Here is a 24,175-nt window from a genome sequence, read left to right on the forward strand (position 1 = left end):
GGCACCTTGCTGCCCGGTTACCGTGGCAGTACCAGGAGGTTAAAGCCGTACTTAGGATGTTGTGAGCTGCAGATAGTTGCACATCACTTGTGATCAGCAGTGTAAGCCATGTGACGTGAAATGATTTCCGTGTCGTGTAACAGTACTGTTCCCCATCTCCCTCCCCGAAGCGCTCCTGGGCTCCCCTTCCAGCGGCGTGCAGAACCCCATCGGGTCCGCGGGGCCCGGCCAGCCTACTGCTCCTTCGTTGAGCAGCCCAAACCCCATCGACCCCAGCTCCATGCAGAGAGCGTACGCCGCCCTGGGGCTGCCCTATGGGAACCAGCCTCAGGGCCCCGGGCAGCAGCCGGTGCAGCCTCAGGTTCACCAGCAGATCCGCAACATCAACGCACTGGGTAAGTGGGCCGGGCAGGTGGGATCCAGCTTTCACGTCGGTTCACTGAGTCGCTATACTCCAGTCCTCCGCACCTTTGCGCTGCTGCTTTAAAATGGGAGGAGGTCTTTGGGAGGAAGAGTGGTCTAGTAGTTACGTAACCGCCTTCTCAGCAGGTAGTCCCCGTTCTATTCCCACTGTTTGCTGCTTGTGATCTTTAGCCTATCACACTGTCACTACGCTCTTCAGAGGTTAGATTGGGGGTAGGCAACATGGTGTCCCCCATGCGTCCCGTGACCCCTCAAAAGGTCCTCAAGCACAGACATGGGGAGAGAGTGACATTAAGCAGCTGCACTGGGGAGTAGGTCGCTGCAGGTGAAGCCCCAGCCGAGGCCGCCTGTTGATCAGCAATGGGTTAGGTGATGTTAAGACTGGAGAATATCTACAGTGTCCGTAAAGTATATTGCAGATAAATTGCCAATGTTGGTCCTGCAGGTGGTAATCAGATGAACCTCTCTGCAGGAGGAATGGCTGCCGACCAGCAAGCAAACCTGATCTCTGAAACGGCTCTTCCCACCGCCCTGGCAAACACAAAGTAAGACGACGACTGAACGTGGGTTAGACCAGGGAGGCTCAAAGCCAGTCCTCACACCCCCCCCCCCCACCCCCCAACGGGTCAGGTTTTAAGGTTAACTCGGCTTCAGCACAGCCACTGATTGAGCCACCGATGCTGAAGCTATATCCTTAAAACCTGACCTATTGGGGAATCTTGAGGACTGGAATTAAGCACCCCTGGGTTAGACTGTGGGTTTGTTACTCGTGGTTGGAAGCTTTGAACTTCACAGGCCTATAGGTCCTTGTTGTGTCTACATTGTCTTATTGTCCATCAAGTCGGTCCCTCCTGAGCTATACGTCTCTATGTATCTGCACCACTGTCTGTATTGAACAGGGTTAAGGTGCCAAATATCTCTTCTGTCACCATCACTTTGAAGTGGGAGCCTGTGGGGGAAATGGGGAAATGTTCCAAAACACTAAGCAAACAAAACATCATTTATATTGGTGATGTGATAAATAATCCCAGAATTAAGTACACATGAACGGTTCTTAATAAATGAATAATCTCTGTATGGAATTTATTACTGGAATAAGTTCCTGGGAGTTTTCCCGTAAAATATCATAGCGTGAGCATAACGCTCATTGTACTTCAGGGGCCTTCTGGCTGCATCACCCTCCTCCTGCGCCACAAGAGGTGGGTTCAGTGGGCGAGAGGTTTTCTGCCTGGCAACATGTCAGTGTAATGGGAGAAGCGCTCACTGGTTCATAGGTGTGCTCTGTATGTAACCTTGTGTAGCCACCAATGGTCCATGGAGTCCCCCTGCAGAGTGTGTGTGTGTGTCCGAACTGATAATATAGCACAGCTGTACACCCACCGTGAAAGCTTCTCCAAGTTCCCTCCACGGATCTGTTAAGTGCATAACCCAACATACCTCTGCCTTTATGAGAAGACCTCCCAGTAATGATTGTCCTCTTTCCTCTTTCTTCCCCATTGCAGTCCTTTGCTGAATGACGGGAGCAGTCCCAGCAACCTGGGCACCCTGCCCACGGCCGCGCCCCCCTCCACCACGGGGGTGAGGAAAGCCTGGCATGAGCACGTGACTCAGGACCTCCGCAACCACCTAGTGCATAAACTGTACGTACGGCAGGGCTTGTATACATGGCAGTACCTCCAATTACCTAGACGCCTTCCCGACGCCTTCCCCGGTACATATCACCGGAAGTAGGGGGCCCCCAGAGCTGCGGGGACCACCTGCTTCCCACCCAGGCTAAAATAATGTATGCCAGGGCGTGGGCAACTCCAGTCCTCAAGGGCCACCGACGGGTCAGGTATTTGGGATGTCTCTGCTTCAGCACAGGTGGCTCGACTGAGCCACTGATTGCGCCACCTGCGCTGAAGCTGGGGTATCTTTAAAACCTGACCCGTCGGTGGCCCTTGAGGACTGGAGTTGCCCACGCCCTGGCATACATTGTTTTAGCCTGGGTGGGAAGCAGGTGGTCCCCGTAGCTCCTGGGACCCCCTACTTCCGGTGATAAATACCGGGGAAGGCGTCGCCGGCCCTTCCTGATTGGTTAAATCCCCGCATCACGCAGGCCAATATTAAGTGGGTACCCCCGGTGTATGCATTCAACTTAAATGTCGTGGCTGATACTTGAAACTGCTGTTTATAGATCAGACTTCTCTACCAGACGTTGAAACTTTTTAAATTTTTTATCTTTTCCGCGGTGATGCTTTCCTTTCCGTGGCAGTATTTGCTTGTAAAATGGCGTGCTTTTAAACAGGCTGCTGTCTTCTTCCGTGGTAACAAGAGACAGAGCCTTTCTGAGGGAACCCTTGTTTTATTACTTACAATGTGTATTAAGAGGGAGAGAGAAGAAAGACCGCAGATGTCTTCCTGCTCCGATAACTCCGACGCCATTTACATGGCCAAGTGTGCAAAAAAAAAAGGTGTTTTAGGTCAGCTAAGTGGGACTGCAGTGTAAATGGTAACCGGTGTGTGCCTGGCTTTCCGTGCAGGGTACAAGCTATCTTCCCCACTCCGGACCCCGCCGCCCTGAAGGATCGTCGCATGGAGAACCTCGTGGCATATGCCAGGAAAGTCGAGGGGGATATGTATGAATCGGCCAACAGCAGGGTATATATTATCCCCTATATCCATACGGGGCTCCGTACTGCAGTAGGAAAGGCTGTCTCCAAGCATTTGTGGGAACATATATACATACGTTCCTGATGCTAGCCGGTGTGGCCATATGTGCGGAAGCACCAACTATATACCATTGTGACCCAACAAACACTGCAGTTCCTTAACACCATACACTATCGCTGCACGTCCTGACCCGCATTACTGCATGACACACTGCAGTTCCTTAACACCACACACTATCACTGCACGTCCTGACCCGCATTACTGCATGACACACTGCAGTTCCTTAACACCACACACTATCACTGCACGTCCTGACCCGCATTACTGCATGACACACTGCAGTTCCTTAACACCACACACTCACTGCACGTCCTGACCCGCATTACTGCATGACACACTGCAGTTCCTTAACACCACACACTATCACTGCACGTCCTGATCCGCATTACTGCATGACACACTGCAGTTCCTTAACACCACACACTCACTGCACGTCCTGACCCGCATTACTGCATGACACACTGCAGTTCCTTAACACCACACACTATCACTGCACGTCCTGACCCGCATTACTGCATGACACACTGCAGTTCCTTAACACCACACACTATCACTGCATGTCCTGGCCCGCATTACTGCATGACACACTGCAGTTCCTTAACACCACACACTATCACTGCACGTCCTGACCCGCATTACTGCATGACACACTGCAGTTCCTTAACACCACACACTATCGCTGCATGTCCTGACCCGCATTACTGCATGACACACTGCAGTTCCTTAACACCACACACTATCACTGCACGTCCTGACCCGCATTACTGCATGACACACGGCAGTTCCTTAACACCACACACACTCACTGCACGTCCTGACCCGCATTACTGCATGACACACGGCAGTTCCTTAACACCACACACTATCACTGCACGTCCTGACCCGCATTACTGCATGACACACGACAGTTCCTTAACACCACACACTATCACTGCACGTCCTGACCTGCATTACTGCATGACACACGGCAGTTCCTTAACACCACACACTATCACTGCACGTCCTGACCCGCATTACTGCATGACACACTGCAGTTCCTTAACACCACACACTATCACTGCACGTCCTGACCCGCATTACTGCATGACACACGGCAGTTCCTTAACACCACACACACTCACTGCACGTCCTGACCCGCATTACTGCATGACACACGGCAGTTCCTTAACACCACACACTATCACTGCACGTCCTGACCTGCATTACTGCATGACACACGGCAGTTCCTTAACACCACACACTATCACTGCACGTCCTGACCCGCATTACTGCATGACACTCTGCAGTTCCTTAACACCACACACTATCACTGCACGTCCTGACCCGCATTACTGCATGACACACTGCAGTTCCTTAACACCACACACTATCACTGCACGTCCTGACCCGCGTTACTGCATGACATACTGCAGTTCCTTAACACCACACACTATCACTGCACGTCCTGACCCGCGTTATTGCATGACACACGGCAGTTCCTTAACACCACACACTATCACTGCATGTCCTGACCCGCGTTACTGCATGACACACTGCAGTTCCTTAACACCACACAATATTTGCTCACATATTGATTCTCAAGGTTGCCTCAGACCGTACTATTTAATTTCAGTTATGACCTTGGGGTTTGTGTCTCTGTTCAGGATGAATATTACCACTTGCTGGCTGAGAAAATCTACAAGATCCAGAAGGAGCTGGAAGAGAAGCGAAGGTCTCGCTTGCAGAAACAGGGGATTCTGGGTAGCCAGGTGGCCTTACAAACGCCTGGAACGCAGACCCCCAGCCTCCCGCAGACCGCAGCTACGTTGGGGCAACCACAGCCTGTCCGGCCAGCCAGTGAGTACCTGGGAGAGCATTGGATTATGGGGGCTAATGCTAGATGAGGTGACCTTTTGTTGGTTGGTTTGGTTAAGGATCGGCTTTTTTATTAAACATTGCAAGGTTATTATTTTTGATCCTGCAAAGTAATCTCTCTTCTCGCGTAGATGGTCCCATGCCCCTGTCTACTGTGCCTACTATGAGTCGTATGCAGGTGTCCCCAGGTAATGCAACCCAGTCTGCTGTCCTTTTGCAGGGTGACAGTGACAGACGGAAGAGCCACCATGTTCATCCATAACTGCATAGTAGCAAGAATCTTATGGCCAGTGGTTGACAAATCACCAAAAAATCTACTCGCCACACAAAAAATCTACTCGCTACTTAGTACCAAACGTGTGCTGCTTGGGCCAATATTTACTCGCCCGGGGGTTAAATCCACTCGCCCGGGGCGAGCAAATGTATAGATTTGTCGAACACTGCTTATGGCTAATACAGTCTATCCCTTCTACTTCCCAGTAACTTGGTGGCAGGGAGGGGATCTGTAGCCCACTGTTGAGTGCAGAATTACATGCAGACAGGAGGACCGATCTGGCATTGTCAGGGGTTCTCAACTCCAGTCCTCAAGACTCTCCCAACAGGTCAGGTTTTCAGGATATCCCTGCCTCAGCAAAGGTGGCTCTCGGTCCCTGCTTCAGCAAAGGCGGCTCAGTCTTCGACTGAGTCCCCTGTACTGAAGCAAGGATTTTCTGAAGACCTGACCTGTAGGGGGGGGGGGGGGACTTGATGGCTGGAGTTGAGAACCCTGCATTAAAGCAGCAGTCCAAGCTGCCATTTAACACAAAATAATAATAATAATAACCCCCTATAATATGTGCATCAATACAATCCTCACACAATGATAAGTAATTCGCTAAATTGCCGATCGATACGTTCTCCTGTGATCAATCGGCGAAGATTCGGCTCGGGGGTTCACTAAATGGCTGTCAGTGCAGCAGACGAGGAAAAAAAGATGCAAAGTTCTGTGGGGAAGATCATGTGACCAGGCAGTCACTAGATACAATTGGTGCACTGCTAGAGAGAGGGCAGGGCTCAAAAAGGGGTGTGCCAGAGAGTTTCAGAAGAGGAAGGGGATGTGACTTTGTAAATGATTGCTATAGAAACAAAAAATGCTTGTTATATTATAATACATTAAAAATTTCATTCAGTTGTTTGAGAAAATACATTATAGTACAGAACTGATTTCTAAAAAAAAAACACATGTAGGATATTGCTTGGTCTGCATCTTTATTTATTTATTTTTCTTTTTAATTAATTTATTTGACTTATTTAGTTATTAAGTGTCTCGCCTAGATATGAGCTGCAGGGACACATTCCCCAGAGCTCAGATTTAGTTCTTTTATCTTTTCATAATGAATAACTCCCAGAAGGCTAGCTATTAATTAGCGCTTGCTAACGAGCATGTTTGTTGTGTTTGTGTTCCTCCCCTTTGTGGTGGGCCTCCAGTAATGAATCAGTTTAACACCATGCCTATCGGGAACGTGCAGATGCCTTCAGCAGCCTTGGGACCCCGGGCAGCATCCCCGCTCAACCACCCTACGCAAATGAACAACATGGGCTCAGTGCCAGCCGTGAGTGTATAGTTATTTGTTTGTTGTGTATGTAATATATATATGGTGGGAAATGACGCAACCAATTTAAACAACAAATGTAAACATGTGCACATACACTATGGAATAACCAAATGTATATCACCCTGGATAGAAGACAACCAGGAACCTGGATAGAAGACTCTGCACAATAGGTATCATTAAAACATAGGATGTATTGTAGTTCAAATGTGACAGTTTTGGTCCCCTATGGGATCTTTATCAGATCTGATGAAGGTCCCATAGGGGACCGAAACATTGGTGTCACATTTGGACTATTATGCATCCTATATTTTCATGATACCGATTGTGCCGAGTCTTCTATGCAGGTTCCTGGTTGCCTTCTATCCAGGTTCCTTGTTGGGTGATGTATACAGGCATACCCCGCATTAACCTACGCAATGGGACCGGAGCATGTATGTAAAGCAAAAATGTACTTAAAGTGAAGCACTACCTTTTTCCCACTTATCGATGCATGTACTGTACTGCAATCGTCATATACGTGCAGAACTGATGTAAATAAGGCATTTGTAACAGGCTCTATAGTCTCCCCGCTTGCGCACAGCTTCGGTACAGGTAGGGAGCCGGTATTGCTGTTCAGGACGTGCTGACTGGCGCATGCGTGAGCTGCCGTTTGCCTATTGAGCGAGATGTACTTACTCGCGAGTGTACTTAAAGTGAGTTTACTTAAACCGGGGTATGCCTGTAGTTGGTTATTCCCTAGTATACATGCACATGTTACATTAGTTGTATAAATTTGTTTAGCAGTTTCCCACTTTTGACGGTGAACACATCTATTAAATCTTGTATTGTATTGTATGTCTTTATTTATATAGCGCCATTAATGTATATAGCGCTTCACAGTAGTAATACATGGGGTAATCAAATAAATAACAGATAATATAAATAACAGATCATGGGAATAAGTGCTTTAGACATAAAAGTAACATTTCGGAAGAGGAGTCCCTGCCCCGAGGAGCTTACAGTCTAATTGGTAGGTAGAACGTACAGAGACAGTAGGAGGGAGTTCTGGTAAGTGCGTCTGCAGGGGGCCAAGCTTTATGTATCGTGTTCAGAATATCCACAGTGCTATTCATATGCTTCTTTAAGCAAGTGTGTCTTAAGGTGGGTCTTAAAGGTGGATAGAGAGGGTGCTAGTCGGGTACTGAGGGGAAGGGCATTCCAGAGGTGTGGGGCAGAAAGTGAGAAAGGTTTAAGGCGGGAGAGGGCTTTAGATACAAAGGGGGTAGAAAGAAGACATCCTTGAGAAGAACGCAAGAGTCTGGATGGTGCATAACGAGAAATTAGGGATGAGATGTAAGGAGGGGCAGAAGAGTGTAAAGCTTTAAAAGTGAGGAGAAGAATGGAATGTGAGATGCGGGATTTGATCGGAAGCCAGGAGAGGGATTTCATGAGGGGAGATGCTGAGACAGATCTAGGAAAGAGTAGAGTGATTCTGGCAGCAGCGTTTAGGATAGATTGTAGGGGAGACAGGTGAGAGGCAGGAAGGCCGGACAGCAGGAGGTTACAGTAATCAAGACGGGAGAGAATGAGGGCCTGAGTCAGAGTTTTAGCAGTCTAGCAACAGAGGAAAGGGCGTATCTTTGTTATATTGCGGAGGAAAAAGCGACAAGTTTTAGAAATGTTTTGAATGTGAGGGGCGAATGTGAGAGAGGAGTCGAGTGTGACCCCTAGGCAGCGTGCTTGGGCTACTGGGTGAATGATTGTAGTTCCAACAGTAATGTGGAAGGAGGTAGTAGGGCCAGGTTTGGGAGGAAGTATAAGGAGCTCTGTTTTAGCCATGTTGAGTTTAAGGCGGCGAAGGGCCATCCAGGATGATATAGCAGAGAGACATTCAGAAACTTTGGTTTGTACAGCAGGTGTAAGGACAGGTGTTGAAAAGTATATTTGTGTGTCGTCGGCATAGAGGTGATATTTAAACCCAAAAGATGTTATTAGGTCACCTAGAGAGAGTGTGTACAGAGAAAAGAGAAGAGGTCCCAGGACAGAGCCCTGGGGTATCCCCACAGAGAGATCAATAGAGGAGGAGGAGGTGTTAGCAGAAGAGACACTGAAAGTACGATGGGAGAGGTAGGATGAGATCCAGGATAGAGCTTTGTTCCGAATACCTAGAGTATGGAGAATGTGGAGGAGAAGAGGGTGGTCCACTGTGTCAAATGCTGCAGAGAGGTCGAGTAATATGAGCAGAGTGTAATGACCTCTGTCTTTGGCAGCATGGAGGTCGTCAGTTATTTTAGTGAGGGCTGTTTCGGTGGAGTGAGCAGTGCGGAAGCCAGATTGTAGAGGGTCTAGGAGAGAATAGGTGTTGAGAAAATGGAGCAAGCGAGAGAATACAAGACGTTCAAGGAGTTTAGAGGCAAAAGGCAGGAGGGAGACAGGTCGATAGTTAGAAAGACAGGTAGGGTCAAGCTTGTTGTTCTTGAGTAATGGTATGACTGTTGCATGTTTGAAGGAGGATGGAAAGGTTCCAGAGCAGAGGGAGGAGTTAAAAATGTGTGTGAGCGTAGGGATTATAGTAGGAGCTAGAGGTTTTAGGAGATGGGAGGGAATGGGGTCAAGAGGGCAAGTGGTAGAGTGAAAGGAGGCGATCAACAGCGACACATCCTCCTCTGAGACAGTGGAAAAAGGGAGTCAAGGAAGGCAGGAGGAGAGTTAGGAAGAGGTGTAGGATGGGAGGAAGAAACAGAGGGGATGTTCTGCCGTATGGATTCCACCTTTTCCTTAAAATAGTCAGCAAAGTCCTGAGCGGAGATGGAGGAAGGAGAGGCAGCTGAGGGTGGTTTGAGTAGAGTATCAAAGACAGAGAACAGTCGGCGTGGGTTAGACTTGTGCATGTTGATTAGTGCAGAAAAATAGGCTTGTTTAGCTTGCGAGAGGGCAGAGTTGAAACAGGATAGCATAAATTTGTAGTGAAGGAAGTCTGCGAGAGTGTGAGACTTCCTCCAGAGGCGTTCAGAGGAACGAGTGGAGGAACGCAGCATGCGCGTGTGGGAATTTAGCCAGGGTCTAGGGTTAGAAGGGCGAGTGCGGCAGAGAGAAAGCGGGGCATGTAGATCAAGAGACGAGGACAAGGCAGAGTTGTAGTTCCTGACCAGGTTGTCAGGGTCTGTAGCAGAGCTGAGAGAGGAGAGGGTGGAGCTTAAAGTGGACTCAAAGTCAGGTAAGTGAATAGAGCGCAGGTTTCTGCAGAACCGGGGGGTAGATGGAGGTGGAGAAGGGGAGAAGCGAGATAGAATGAGATGAGGTAATGGTCAGAGAGAGGAAAAGGGGAAATGGAGAAATCAGAGAGAGAAAAGTTTTTAGTGAAAACCAGGTCTAAGTAGTGGCCATCCTTGTGGGTGCTGGCTGCAACATGAACATGAACATGAAGTCCGCTCTGCTTGACCATTGTAGTGTTTAATCATTGACTTTAGACCCTCTCCACTCTCCGTAGATGGCAATGTCCCCTTCCCGCATGTCCCAGCCGCAGAGCATGATGGGACCACACGCTAACAACCTAATGGGTGCAGCCCAAACGCAAGGCCCATTCCTACAGCAGAGCCAGTTCCTAACGGGCAGCGGGGCTCTGAGCGTGGGACTGGGGCAGACAGGAGCACAGGCTGCAGTGTCGCAGGTAAGCAAGATCAAGGTGATGGAGGCCTTTCAAAAAAATATTGGAGTCAAAATATTTCTCCTGTATTTTATCAATTAAAAATGCCATAGCTCACTGGTTCTAGGAAGGCATTACCCTCTTAACATGGTTCTAGGAAGGCATTACCCTCTTAACATGGTTCTTGGAAGGCAATACCCTCTTAACATGGTTCTAGGAAGGCAATACCCTCTTAACATGGTTCTAGGAAGGCATTACCCTCTTAACATGGTTCTAGGAAGGCATTACCCTCTTAACATGGTTCTAGGAAGGCATTACCCTCTTAACATGGTTCTAGGAAGGCATTACCCTCTTAACATGGTTCTAGGAAGGCATTACCCTCTTAACATGGTTCTAGGAAGGCATTACCCTCTTAACATGGTTCTAGGAAGGCATTACCCTCTTAACATGGTTCTAGGAAGGCATTACCCTCTTAACATGGTTCTAGGAAGGCATTACCCTCTTAACATGGTTCTAGGAAGGCATTACCCTCTTAACATGGTTCTAGGAAGGCATTACCCTCTTAACATGGTTCTAGGAAGGCATTACCCTCTTAACATGGTTCTAGGAAGGCATTACCCTCTTAACATGGTTCTAGGAAGGCATTACCCTCTTAACATGGTTCTAGGAAGGCATTACCCTCTTAACATGGTTCTAGGAAGGCATTACCCTCTTAACATGGTTCTAGGAAGGGATTACTCTCAACATGGTTCTAGGAAGGGATTATCCCTTTAACATGGTTCTCGGAAGGGATTACCACTTTGCTGCAAGAAGGGACTGCAGAGCATTCCAGGCCCCTCTGGCAGTGAAGGGGTAAAAGATACAATTCTTTGTGTCTTATCCCCATGACCAGACACGTGGGGAGTTTGTCTCCTCCCAGCTGTGGTGGGACAACGCTGACCGACGGAGGTACATGTCCTCCTCCCTCCATCCTTCAGTCGGTGGTTTGTCCAGCCCTGTACTTGGAGGATGCATGTTTGGGACTCTTGCTTCTACCTTTCTGTTTGCAGCGGTGACGGAGGTGTTCTAGGGCAGAATGGGACCTTTCACCGCTGCCGTTCAGTCGCCAAGGATAGTCAGCCACCTAAGGCAAGTGATTAGTGTTCACATTAGGGGTTAACTTTTGGGTTTTGTGGTAAGGGGTTAAGCTTTTTAGGTTAGGGGTTTTAGGGTAAAGACTAATGTTTGCATTAGGGTTTAAGGGGAGGGGTTTTATAGTCAGAGGTTAATGGGTTAACATTAGGGGTTACCTTGGCGGCTAAACGGCGGTGAAGTGCCTGTGGCAGAGTTGCGGTGGCGAATTATCCGAGACCGTCCTTGGGGGCCACTGTCAGAGCTGCAGGACTGGGAGCAGCTCCTAAAGTTCCCCGGAGCTTACAGAGCCACTAGCCATGGAAGTGTGCCGTGAAGCAGGAAGGACTCCTGTGCTGCTGGGTCCGATGCAGGGCACGCCACCATGACACAGAGGTCTTGCACACATGTTTGGGACCTGCCCCATGGACCGGCATGGCTGGTTGGATGGCAATCATTGAATCTTGGCTATTTCCACTCACGTGTGGGGGGGGGGTGGGGCTTTTTAATCCTCACCGTGTCTGACTGGATCCTGCAGTAGTGAAAGTTGCCCTCAGGACCATATTCTGGTTCCTTCTCTGATCCAATGGACCGCAGAATAGAGTGTTTGCATAGAGAACAGTATAGAACTATTGGTCTTGCTTATAAGGCAGCTATGGTCTGTTTCGTGGAACCCTGAAGATCTCGGCTGCAAGGAAAGAATAACGTTTGGAAACTGGTGTGAGTAGATACTCGAGGATTGTTCTCCCACAAGGGAGGCGAGGTTTATTTCTTGTGTGATACATCTTTTGCCGCTATTCTATTGTTGGCGAAGTCTACTACAATGTCTGCTATAAGGTCGCTATGGCTTCGGTCCTGGACAGCAGACGTTTTTTCGACTAACAAGTTTGCTTCAAGTCCGTTCTCTGTTGAAGCATTAGATTGTATTTGTGCACTTCCTACCTCCCAGGAGAAGAGGCCTAGAAGATCAGTCTTTAACAGGTTTCGAACTTCTTTCGAGAATACAAGAGCTACAAACCCTGCAGACCATTCCATGCCTGTTCGGTTCGAAATCTGTCTTGCTGAGGAAAGGAGTAAGCAATAGAGATGAGCAAATTATTCACAGACTTTCGCCACGAATGTGGCGTTTTTTTAGCAGGTGCGGATATTCGCGGCTTGGTTTAAAGAGAGAACATTCTTCGACCTTCTTTCGAATGTATGCAGTTCACCTGTCCGCCACCATTCACGCTGACATTCGATTCACCCAGAAGTTCCAGAGAGAACTAGACCTATTTTACTAGAGTTCCAAGTGCTATATATAATATAATAATAATAATAATAATATATGTATATCCCCTCAAACCCACCTTAGAGACGTGAGACTCTGGTAAAATACGTGCCTATCTTTTAATCCCCCGCTCCCCCCCCCCCCCTCGCCTGAAAACCCCATTCCAAATTTCATACATCGCTCATAATTATGTACACCATCTTCATTTTCAAATATTCGGCCGCAAATCGATTTATTTTTTTTTGGGGGGGGGGGGGACGAATTTTGACACATTTGCCCATTTCTAGTAAACGTGATCAACCCCCCTCCCATCGTTGAACATTCCAGCTGTAGGGGGAAGGGTCTTAGTTCAAGGAATACTGTGTCCAGATTATAACGGATGCCTGGGCTTACCAGATCATAGATAGGTGCGATGCTTGGAGTTCAGGAAAATTGCCATAAGAGAGCTTTACTGGACTCAATACACAAGTTCCAGTTGGAGAGAGTAATAAGCAGGGACTCAGGATCCCAGAAGGGAAATGAAATATACGGAAACTTTTTTGTGGTGCCCAAATCGGGGGAATTTGGGGCAATTTAAAACTTGAAATATGTGAACAAATGGTTACGGACAAGACCATTCAAAATGGAATAATTGTTAGAGGTGGAGTACTTGGCCTCAATCAACCTCGATGATGAACATCTTCACATTCCGATAAGGACTTCTCACTAGAGATCTCTCTGGTTTTGCGTGCTGGGCAAGCACTTCCACTTTTGGAATAGCGACAGGTTTATGGAGCTTTACAAAGGGTTTATTAGTAGTGATAGCAAGTATCCGGCGACATAATATTTTTATTCTGCTTTAACTACATGATTTACTCATCCAGGCAATACCGTGGATTTGAAGAGTTTCTTCTCAGGAGGTTAACTTCGGCCATGGATGTAGTACCCTGGGGGCATTTCCACCTCAGACTTCAATGTAACAGCATTTTGGCCAGTTGAGATCAGAGTTGCCAAAACACCCAGTAACCAATAAGGCTATCCTAGTAGACAAGGGAACGTTTAAGGTGATGTTAAATTGGCAGCAACCTATTAAGAGGAAGAAGATGAGAACACCACAATGGATAATGATATTTTAAGATGCCATCACCATAGTCTCAAGACTAGGGGTGACATATGCATACAGGGTCAATCGTTGTGGAGGAAAAGGCTCTTCCTATAAGCATTCTGGAGATCAGAGCAGTATGCCAGAAGACCGTTGTCCTGCCTGTCGATCAACAACCGTCTTAAGAATTTTTTTGGACCATGAGACTACAGTAGCCTACCTCACCAAACGGAGGTTCCAGAAGTCAGCCAACCAAGAGGAAAGTATCCAAGATCTTTTAATGGCCAGAGTTGAGTATGCAGTATTTTCCGGCAGTTAAGTTATGGGAGGTTGAATACATCAGTGGACTTTTTAAGTCCCAATTTAATCAATCCAGGAGAATGGTCTCTGAAGATAGAGATGTTTTCTCAAAGTTACAGAGAGTTGGAAGTTGGCTGCAAGGTTCCGATCTTTTGCTGAAGAACTTGGTGTGAAGAATCCGTTGTTCGATGCCATGTCAACCCCTTGGAATTATCCACTGGCCTCTATATTTTTTTTCTCCGATACCCATGATAGATGGCTCTAACATGATGAGGAGGCAACAGATGTATGTGTCCTAGCGCCTACTTGACAGAAGAGAACATAGTTGCAGACCTTGAGACAATGTCAATTGTCAAACTATGGTAAACGACCTACAGTACTTTCACAATGCCCGGTTATTTACCCTAATCTAGCGTTGGCTCCTGAAAATTGAAAGGGGACTCCAGAGGTCATCTGGATTTTTTCACTAGGTCGTCCACACAATGATAACGAGCGTTGCTCGAAACGCGTAGGTGTGGGTTTTTTGCCCAAATATGCTGCTTTTTTAATGTTCCATTAAATTTGATATTTTTTCTTCATGGGTACGCTCTCTGCCTGACTCATCTGCTTGGAAGTAGTGCTCCGTTTTCTTTTTCTCTTCTTCAACGTCCACACAATGTTACAATCCCAGTATCTCAAGGGTTTATTACTATGTATTGAGTGCCTATTTTCCCTAGTTCTGTAATAAGGGATTGGATCCTTAGGATAAGAACATTCCCGGAATTTAGGAATTTTAACAAGCAGACTTTTGGCCATTTCAGACTTAAACTGTAGCTCTGGGAATCTTCTTCCAAGACTCATTTTCTAACAATGATTACATCAAGAGATTCATGATTGCGGTCCAGAAGTTAAGACCCAGAATAAGGTCCTGCACTACTCCATGGTATTATAACATAGTCCTGAATGCATTCTAAGAAAGTACTTTTGAGCCGTCACACAAGCTTTCGGATAGATGGCTAACTTTGAAGAGTGTATTCTCAACGGCCATTACAGCCACTAGAAGTGTAGGTGAATTACAAGCACTGTCTTACGTTTCTCCCTACTTCATCCTACACACAGACAAAATTATTATGAAAATTGTTCCGCAATTTAAACCCAATGTGTTATCCGACTATCTTTAAATTGGGACATATATCTTTGTGTAGTTTTAGATGCTGTCAGAACTTTGAAATAGTACGTGGAACAGATTAAACACTTCAGGCATTCAGATTGATTGATTGTATTGTTCCAGGGTCCAAGGATGGGTTTTGATGGCCTCACTGTCTTCTACGTCCAGATGAATAAATAGATGTATAAGATGAGGAAGGGATGTCCATTTCAGATTAGGGCTTACTCCACCATGGAGGTTTCGTGGGTACTTAGAGCTCGGGTATCACTCGAAAAGAGAGACCTGGTGGCTTCATTCAATACTTTTTTGGGGCATTATATATGGAATTCTTCTGAAGAATCGAGATTCTGTAAGAAACGTTCTTCGGACACTAGTGAAAGAAGAGCTTTGCTTGGGGACAAGTGTGTGTGTGCGTGTGTGGTGTCACGGGGGAGGATGGAGAAAGGTAGAAATTGCCTTGCCGTTATTTCTTTCTCGGAGTCCATCCATGACCACACCCATCCTGAAAATGGAGAAGTACTGTTTATACACAGGAGGAAAAGGCGATGTTATCATACAATGAGCGTTTTTCATACCTTCCCTATGAGGCAATGGGGGGAAAGGATCTTTTTGTTTCCTGTCTCAACAGCTTGGTTAACTGATGGGAAAATGTAGGGCGGGAGGATATGTACCTTAGTAGGTCAGCATTGCCCTACCCCAGCGCGCGCGTGTGTGTGCGTGTGTGTGTGCGCGTGCGCGCGTGTGGCCATGGATGGACTCGGGGAAAGAGAAGTAAAGGAAACGTGTACCTTTTACATGCATTCAAAGGTAGGTAGGAGAGAAGTACTCGTGAAAACTGGTGATCTTGTCACGGGTATCTGGAAGGCCAGCACGAGCCCAGGCTTCTGAAGTAAATACAGCAATGACCAGCAGCACTCGGATTGTAATAGTGATCCATGTTTCAGTCGCACTCAAGGACCTTTATCAAGATAAAGCAATTTCTCAACAAAGGCGTGGGACAGAAACTTCGATCACTAATAAAATCCCTGTTAAACATCTACAGGAGTGCTGGTCTTTACTGCATTGATTATCTTTACACGCACACATGTGCACACACTGTACATGTAACATGGAATATTAAACTTTTGCTGTCCAAATTGCAACAAGGTGGACAAAGTGCACCCTCAGATTGGGCCCAATGTGGGATTTACAGGGTGTGACTGCCAGATTGTAACTTTGCTCTTTTGCCAGCAGGGACAGACGCCCAATGCATCTCTGCCCATCAGCAATTCTATGAACATGCTGGGGCCGCAGACAGGCCAGCTCCTGCGCCCAGCGCTCTCCCAGTCTCCCCTACATCAGACTTCGCCTTCCGTCAACGCCGCGGCTGGCATGCCGCCCATCCAGCACCCGACAGGCATGACCCCACCCCAGCCGGTGGCACCCGCCCAGCCATCCACTCCGCTGACCCCTGCCGGGCAGACACCCGCCCCCACGCCAGGCTCCGTCCCGAACGCCACGCAGACGCAGAGCACCCCCACGGTGCAGGCAGCGGCCCAGGCTCAACTCACTCCGCAGCCTCAGACTCCCGTGTCCAGCCAGTCTGTGCCCACCCCGCAACCCTCTCTGCTGCAGCCAGCGTCCGTGCACGTGCCAGCTCCTGGCACTCCAGTGAGTACCATGTGTGCCATCAACCACCTCCTGCTCCTCAGCTCTGTGCAAGTCACTTGTTGCCCCTGACACTAGTAACCATGTTTGTAGCAAAGTGTTGGGAGCAGTGTAAACTCTTCCAACAGTTTCCAGGTTGATCACCAATCTGAGTTTTACACAAGGAGTTTGAACGACTGTTGGCTTTGGGAGGGTGGGGCTTGTAGATCTCTGGCACATCCCTTAATCTGTGCCACTGCTCAACTTCTTTGCTGCACTAGCAGGGCAGAACTGCCCCACAGAGGCACTAACTGCCCCACCGAGGCACTAACTGCCCCACCGAGGCACTAACTGCAGTGAGAGAGAAGGTGCGGGGTTGTGCAATTAATAGGAAGAAAAATAGGATCCCAGCAAAGGAGGCGGCAACTCTTGGGGGATTCCATTGTAAGTGGTATAGATTTGGGGGCAGGTAGAGAGGGGGGAGAGGGAGGTAAGATGCCTAGCCAAAGCTACAGCTCAGAGGGACAGGGGGTGGATTCTGGGAATTGTTATGGCAGCAAAACGGGAGGGAGAGGTAGATATCCGTGTCCCCCTTGGAGCTAATGACCTGTCTAGGAATGAGATTAGGATAGTGCAGGGGGGGTTAGGGACAGCTCTTAGGCAGGTAGTATCCTCCGTGTCATTTTCAGAGGTATTGCTAGTATATAGGAGTGGGGAAGCAGGACTCTGCACACCAGAGACTTCAATGTGTGGGTTTAGGAAGTGGTGTGAAGAGGAGGGATTGGGATTTATTCAACACAGTTGTTATACCTTGAGGGATACGAGTATATGAAAGGGACGGCTTGCGTCCATTTTGGAGGGCGTAGTGGACATTTTGCATTTAGAGGTTGCAGCTTAAAAAAAAAGCTTGCACACCACTGATCTCCAGCATAAGACTGACCAGGAAAGACTACATTACCTTAAAAGGGGCAGCTTAGAGGAAAGAAGGGAGAGGGAGGATATGGCTGAAACTTTCACATTCATAAAGGGCTTGCAGCAAAGTGCAGGAGAGGAACATATTTCAGAGATAGCGAAGCGCGCTGGAACAAGTGGTCGTTCTCTGCCGCGGGAGGATCAGAGGAGATGGGAGGAAGCACTTCACCGAAAGGGTGGTGGATTCAAGAGAGGTGGTAGAAGCTAATATGGGAATAGAAGAATGCTTGGGGTAGACAGGATACCCTAAATACGATGGATCAAATCGATGGGAAAGTGGGCCGACTGGATTGGCCAAGTAGTTCTGGTCTACCATCAAATTCTGTGCTTTTTGCAATACCCTTGACCCTCCTGAAACATGGAGGACCCGTGGTTGTAACTCTGCTGTCATTTCACAGTCCCGTGTGTTTGTGTCCCTCAGTTATCCCAGGCGGCTGCGAGTGTTGATAACCGGGTGCCCACCCCAGCCTCCGTCGCCAGCACTGACAACCAGCCGGCACCCGACCACCCCATGCTGGAGATCAAGGCAGAGATCAAAGTGGAGGAGCCAGAGCCTTGTGAGGACCATGCGGAGCCCAAAACGGAGGTAAGAGGGGCGTCCAAAGTTCCTGCGCTGCTTTCCGATTCGTGGCTCGCCTCTGCGGGGTCGTGGTGGCTCCTGTCAGTGTCGCCACTTCCAAAGCAACGTAAACCATTCAAAAGCTTACAAAAAATGATCATAGGAATCCTACATAATCATAGCGCAACCTCATATTGTTGCGTCTTTAGACCATGCAGAAGGGATGTCACTCCAAATATGGGCTGCATCCAGTTTAGAGAGCAGTGCAAACATATGGAGAGAGCGCTGGTGCATGCGAATGCAACAAATGAACCGCGTTTTATTAGGCTATTAAGCATAAACAAATGGGAAGTAAACAATAGATGTCCATTCACCACTGTCTCACCTACTGGACAATAATCACGCATACATCATCCTGTGGGAGCGTGGTCAGACCACACGCTAACCAAGGGGGGCTCAACTCCAGTCCTCAAGCACCTCCAACAGGTCAGGTTTTCAGGATATCCCAGCTTCAGCACAGGTGGCTCAATCAGAGGCTCGGTCGAAGACCTCCGTCCGGAGGATATATCTACATTCTCCCATGTGTTAAATCCCGCCCCACATTATGACATAAAATCCTAACCAAAAGCAGTTGGTAAAACATGGTTTTCATGTTGGATTTATTATGGCTCAGGATAACTTTCAATAAACCCAGGAGACCATTCTTTGTAGATCTGGTGATATACCATGACCCAGAGCTTTTCCAAACCTCGCTGGTCCTCCCCTTCAGGTGAACGTCTACTTCATCTACAAAGAGCTCTTGTTAGCCTACGAAACGCGTTTCGCGTTTTTGGCGCGTTTCGGTTCCCTCCAGGACCGGTCTCCTTTTTAAGCTCCGGTCTTCCCTCCCTTACCTCTGCAGGTAGAGGAAGAGCTGTGCTCTCAAGGGAAGGAGGTGACAGGCGACGGGCTCGATGGGAAGCAGGCGCCCATGGAGGTGGAGGAGAAGCCGGAATTGAAAGTGGAGGCCAAGGAAGAGGAGGACAACTCGAGCAACAATACGACTCCTCAGTCCACGTCCCCATCGCAGCCGCGGAAGAAGAGTACGTAACAAGCTCGAGTCTCTTGCCGTCTTTCGCCCTGGCGGCTATCCGGTCTGTGCAAGGCTGGAGATGCCAATGGGAATATATGGGGTTAATTGGTGTCACTGGTCTTTGTTGCAGTCTTTAAACCAGAAGAGCTGCGCCAGGCTCTGATGCCCACCCTTGAAGCCCTGTATCGGCAAGATCCGGAGTCCTTACCTTTCCGTCAGCCCGTGGACCCTCTTCTGCTGGGAATCCCTGTAAGTAGCACACAGGGGGCCACGTCCAGGGCCTGTGTTCCTTTCTGTTGGTTTCGGCAATGCGGTCGTTGAATCTATAGACCTTTTATTTTACTCCTGTTCTCACCTGGAGTGGGTGAAAAAAGGATTGAGCGCTGTGCTCTGTATCCCCACTCCAACCCTCTGCGCTGCCAGGCCCCCTACATGCACCTATTACATGCTGCCCACTCCAACCCTCTGCGCTGCCAGGCCCCCTACATGCACCTATTACATGCTGCCCACTCCAATCCTCTGCGCTGCCAGGCCCCCTACATGCACCTATTACATGCTGCCCACTCCAACCCTCTGCGCTGCCAGGCCCCCTACATGCACCTATTACATGCTGCCCACTCCAACCCTCTGCGCTGCCAGGCCCTCTACATGCACCTATTACATGCTGCCCACTCCAACCCTCTGCGCTGCCAGGCCCCCTACATGCACCTATTACATGCTGCCCACTCCAACCCTCTGCGCTGCCAGGCCCCCTACATGCACCTATTACATGCTGCCCACTCCAACCCTCTGCGCTGCCAGGCCCCCTACATGCACCTATTACATGCTGCCCACTCCAACCCTCTGCGCTGCCAGGCCCCCTACATGCACCTATTACATGCTGCCCACTCCAACCCTCTGCGCTGCCGGGCCCCCTACATGCACCTATTACATGCTGCCCACTCCAACCCTCTGCGCTGCCAGGCCCCCTACATGCACCTATTACATGCTGCCCACTCCAACCCTCTGCGCTGCCAGGCCCCCTACATGCACCTATTACATGCTGCCCACTCCAACCCTCTGCGCTGCCAGGCCCCCTACATGCACCTATTACATGCTGCCCACTCCAACCCTCTGCGCTGCCAGGCCCCCTACATGCACCTATTACATGCTGCCCACTCCAACCCTCTGCGCTGCCGGGCCCCCTACATGCACCTATTACATGCTGCCCACTCCATCCCTCTGCGCTGCCAGGCCCCCTACATGCACCTATTACATGCTGCCCACTCCAACCCTCTGCGCTGCCAGGCCCCCTACATGCACCTATTACATGCTGCCCACTCCAACCCTCTGCGCTGCCAGGCCCCCTACATGCACCTATTACATGCTGCCCACTCCAACCCTCTGCGCTGCCAGGCCCCCTACATGCACCTATTACATGCTGCCCACTCCAACCCTCTGCGCTGCCAGGCCCCCTACATGCACCTATTACATGCTGCCCACTCCAACCCTCTGCGCTGCCAGGCCCCCTACATGCACCTATTACATGCTGCCCACTCCAACCCTCTGAGCTGCCAGGCCCCCTACATGCACCTATTACATGCTGCCCACTCCAACCCTCTGCGCTGCCAGGCCCCCTACATGCACCTATTACATGCTGCCCACTCCAACCCTCTGCGCTGCCAGGCCCCCTACATGCACCTATTACATGCTGCCCACTCCAACCCTCTGCGCTGCCAGGCCCCCTACTTGCACCTATTACATGCTGCCCACTCCAACCCTCTGCGCTGCCAGGCCCCCTACATGCACCTATTACATGCTGCCCACTCCAACCCTCTGCGCTGCCAGGCCCCCTACATGCACCTATTACATGCTGCCCACTCCAACCCTCTGCGCTGCCAGGCCCCCTACATGCACCTATTACATGCTGCCCACTCCAACCCTCTGCGCTGCCAGGCCCCCTACATGCACCTATTACATGCTGCCCACTCCAACCCTCTGCGCTGCCAGGCCCCCTACATGCACCTATTACATGCTGCCCACTCCAACCCTCTGCGCTGCCAGGCCCCCTACATGCACCTATTACATGCTGCCCACTCCAACCCTCTGCGCTGCCAGGCCCCCTACATGCACCTATTACATGCTGCCCACTCCAACCCTCTGCGCTGCCAGGCCCCCTACATGCACCTATTACATGCTGCCCACTCCAACCCTCTGCGCTGCCAGGCCCCCTACATGCACCTATTACATGCTGCCCACTCCAACCCTCTGCGCTGCCAGGCCCCCTACATGCACCTATTACATGCTGCCCACTCCAACCCTCTGCGCTGCCAGGCCCCCTACATGCACCTATTACATGCTGCCCACTCCAACCCTCTGCGCTGCCAGGCCCCCTACATGCACCTATTACATGCTGCCCAGGCCCCCTACGTACACCTATTACATGCGGCTCAGGCCCCCTACGTGCACCTATTACATGCGGCCCAGGCCAGTTACATGCCAAACTCCAGAATAGGACATTTGGTCGCAGGCATCTCGCCGCGACCAAGTCTCTGCCGGCGTTCGGCCGCAGAGAGACCCGCAGCACTCCGCTAAGGTAAATTAATGTAAGGGTTAATTTAGCGGTTAGGGGAAGGGGTTAGGGTTTAGGGGAAGGGGTTTTTGGGTAAGGGGGTTAAGCTTACTAGGATAATGGTGAAGGGGTTAAGATTAGGGTTTCTTAGGGTAAGAAAAAAATCACAGGAGCGCACCAAGGTAAGGAAAAATTGTAAATGTATTAAACAATGAAGCAATAAAATAACTTACATGTAAGTAAGGATAAATGCGTGTCCGAGTCTACGAAATGTTCAACAGTTCGGGGCAGTTTCAGTTCCGTTCATGTGTAGATCCCGCGCGCTGGGACTCACTCTGTAGCGCTTGCTGCAGGAATCGCCTCCGCATGTATGCGGGTAGTGGTGTGGTATCCAAAGCTAGTGCGCATGTGTGGAAGGAAAGCCCCCTGTAGGCGTCTGTGGATGCCGGTTACGATGGAAAATCGTGACCGGAAGGGTACACAACGGTGTAAACTAGCCCCCAAGGATGGAATAGGGAAGCTAGTTACACAGTTCACTTTTTAGGGTAAGGTTAAGGACTTACCTTGCCGGCGGCGGGAGGTCTCGGCAGCGAGGCGAGTAGCGGTTAAACGCCGCCGGAGATTTGGTCACGGCCAAACGGCCTCGATCATATGTTTTAGACTACCAAACTCTCTCTCTTCACCAGCCCCAGTACACGGGTACCTTTAGCGGCATAGTCCTGCTGGTGCCATCTCTGTGGCTGTACTTTGAGCCCCGTAGTCCTGTAGGTGCAAATCTCCATGTTCCTGCTCTTCTGTAGCTGTCCATGTTTTGTATCCCTGTGCTAATCCACTGAGCAACCCACAGGTGCCAGGCTCTGTATCCCTGTGCTAATCTACTGAGCAACCCAGTCCTATGGGTGCCAGGCTCTGTATTCCTGTGCTAATCCACTGAGCAACCCACAGGTGCCAGGCTCTGTATCCCTGTGCTAAGCCACTGAGCAACCCACAGGTGCCAGGCTCTGTTTCCGTGTGCTAATCTACTGAGCAACCCAGTCCTATGGGTGCCAGGCTCTGTATTCCTGTGCTAATCTACTGAGAAACCCAGTTCTATGGGTGCCAGGCTCTGTTTCCGTGTGCTAATCCACTGAGCAACCCAGTCCTGTAGGTGCCAGGCTCTGTTTCCGTGTGCTAATCCACTGAGCAACCCAGTCCTATAGGTGCCAGGCTCTGTTTCCGTGTGCTAATCCACTGAGCAACCCAGTCCTATAGGTGCCAGGCTCTGTTTCCGTGTGCTAATCCACTGAGCAACCCAGTCCTATAGGTGCCAGGCTCTGTTTCCGTGTGCTAATCCACTGAGCAACCCAGTCCTATAGGTGCCAGGCTCTGTTTCCGTGTGACACAGAGTGTTTCCCTTCTGCGTTGCAGGATTACTTTGACATCGTGAAGAGCCCCATGGACCTCTCCACCATCAAGCGGAAGCTGGACACGGGGCAGTACCAGGAGCCGTGGCAGTACGTGGACGACGTGTGGCTGATGTTCAACAATGCCTGGCTGTACAACCGCAAGACGTCCCGCGTGTACAAGTTCTGCTCCAAGCTGGCCGAGGTCTTTGAGCAGGAAATAGACCCCGTCATGCAGTCCCTGGGCTACTGCTGCGGGCGCAAGGTACGGGGGGCTGGCATCGGAGGTGCCAGCACTGGGAGGGGCGAGGCTGGCAAGGCTCCCAGGCGCTTAGGTTCTGGCTGTAAAGATCCAGTGCTATCTATTCAATCTGGCTGGCACCGAATCCCTTATTAGTGGAAGCGATGGGGTCACCGGACGGCGCCCCTTCACTCACGCATCGCTTCTCTCGGGAGCCCCCTCTCTTTTTAGAGATCGGCAGAGCATTGCACTGGCAGACCCCTTGTCCTAGAGACTTGGGGTGCATTGTTAGGACAGACTGTGGCATGTCATCCTATTACTCCCAGAACAGCTTGCAATGCGTAATTTTGTGGGAAGGGCGTTGCTGGTACATGGGGGTGGGGGGGGGTTTGGGGGGGTCCCTTCTTCTTCCTCTCACGCTCTCTGCTTTCTCTTGCAGTTCGAGTTCTCCCCACAGACGCTCTGCTGCTACGGAAAGCAGCTGTGCACAATCCCCCGTGACGCAGCCTACTACAGCTATCAGAACAGGTGAGCCCTGGGGAGAGAGTGTCCTACTTGGTTCATACAGGTGCAGCCTACGTGCAAGAGGTCATTTGCAATCCCACAAAAAAAAAAAAAAATCGCCCTTATCCTCTCCCGTCTGGGTTACTGTAACATA

The 24,175-nt window shown here is 49.8% G+C and overlaps 1 protein-coding gene across 5 annotated transcripts in view; it reads left to right on the forward strand.

The window, feature by feature from the left end:
- The window catches only part of CREBBP (CREB binding lysine acetyltransferase), a 76,389-nt gene that overhangs the window by 34,402 nt on the left and 17,812 nt on the right, over window positions 1-24,175 (forward strand). For 2 of the 5 annotated variants that reach the window (XM_075566358.1, XM_075566355.1), the window contains exons 6-19: window positions 171-395; window positions 869-968; window positions 1,926-2,063; window positions 2,946-3,063; window positions 4,779-4,971; window positions 5,121-5,177; window positions 6,457-6,581; window positions 10,054-10,233; window positions 16,348-16,764; window positions 18,134-18,298; window positions 19,173-19,353; window positions 19,474-19,592; window positions 23,302-23,541; window positions 23,957-24,045. In XM_075566358.1, the coding sequence (XP_075422473.1) occupies window positions 171-395; window positions 869-968; window positions 1,926-2,063; window positions 2,946-3,063; window positions 4,779-4,971; window positions 5,121-5,177; window positions 6,457-6,581; window positions 10,054-10,233; window positions 16,348-16,764; window positions 18,134-18,298; window positions 19,173-19,353; window positions 19,474-19,592; window positions 23,302-23,541; window positions 23,957-24,045 (2,347 nt within the window). Of the gene's footprint in view, window positions 1-170; window positions 396-868; window positions 969-1,925; window positions 2,064-2,945; window positions 3,064-4,778; window positions 4,972-5,120; window positions 5,178-6,456; window positions 6,582-10,053; window positions 10,234-16,344; window positions 16,765-18,133; window positions 18,299-19,172; window positions 19,354-19,473; window positions 19,593-23,301; window positions 23,542-23,956; window positions 24,046-24,175 lie in introns of all 5 variants that reach the window. The other 3 variants (XM_075566354.1, XM_075566356.1, XM_075566357.1) reach the window with 2 other exon arrangements.

The sequence above is a fragment of the Ascaphus truei genome, chromosome 11 (assembly GCF_040206685.1).
Source record: "Ascaphus truei isolate aAscTru1 chromosome 11, aAscTru1.hap1, whole genome shotgun sequence".
Classification (NCBI taxonomy): domain Eukaryota; kingdom Metazoa; phylum Chordata; class Amphibia; order Anura; family Ascaphidae; genus Ascaphus; species Ascaphus truei.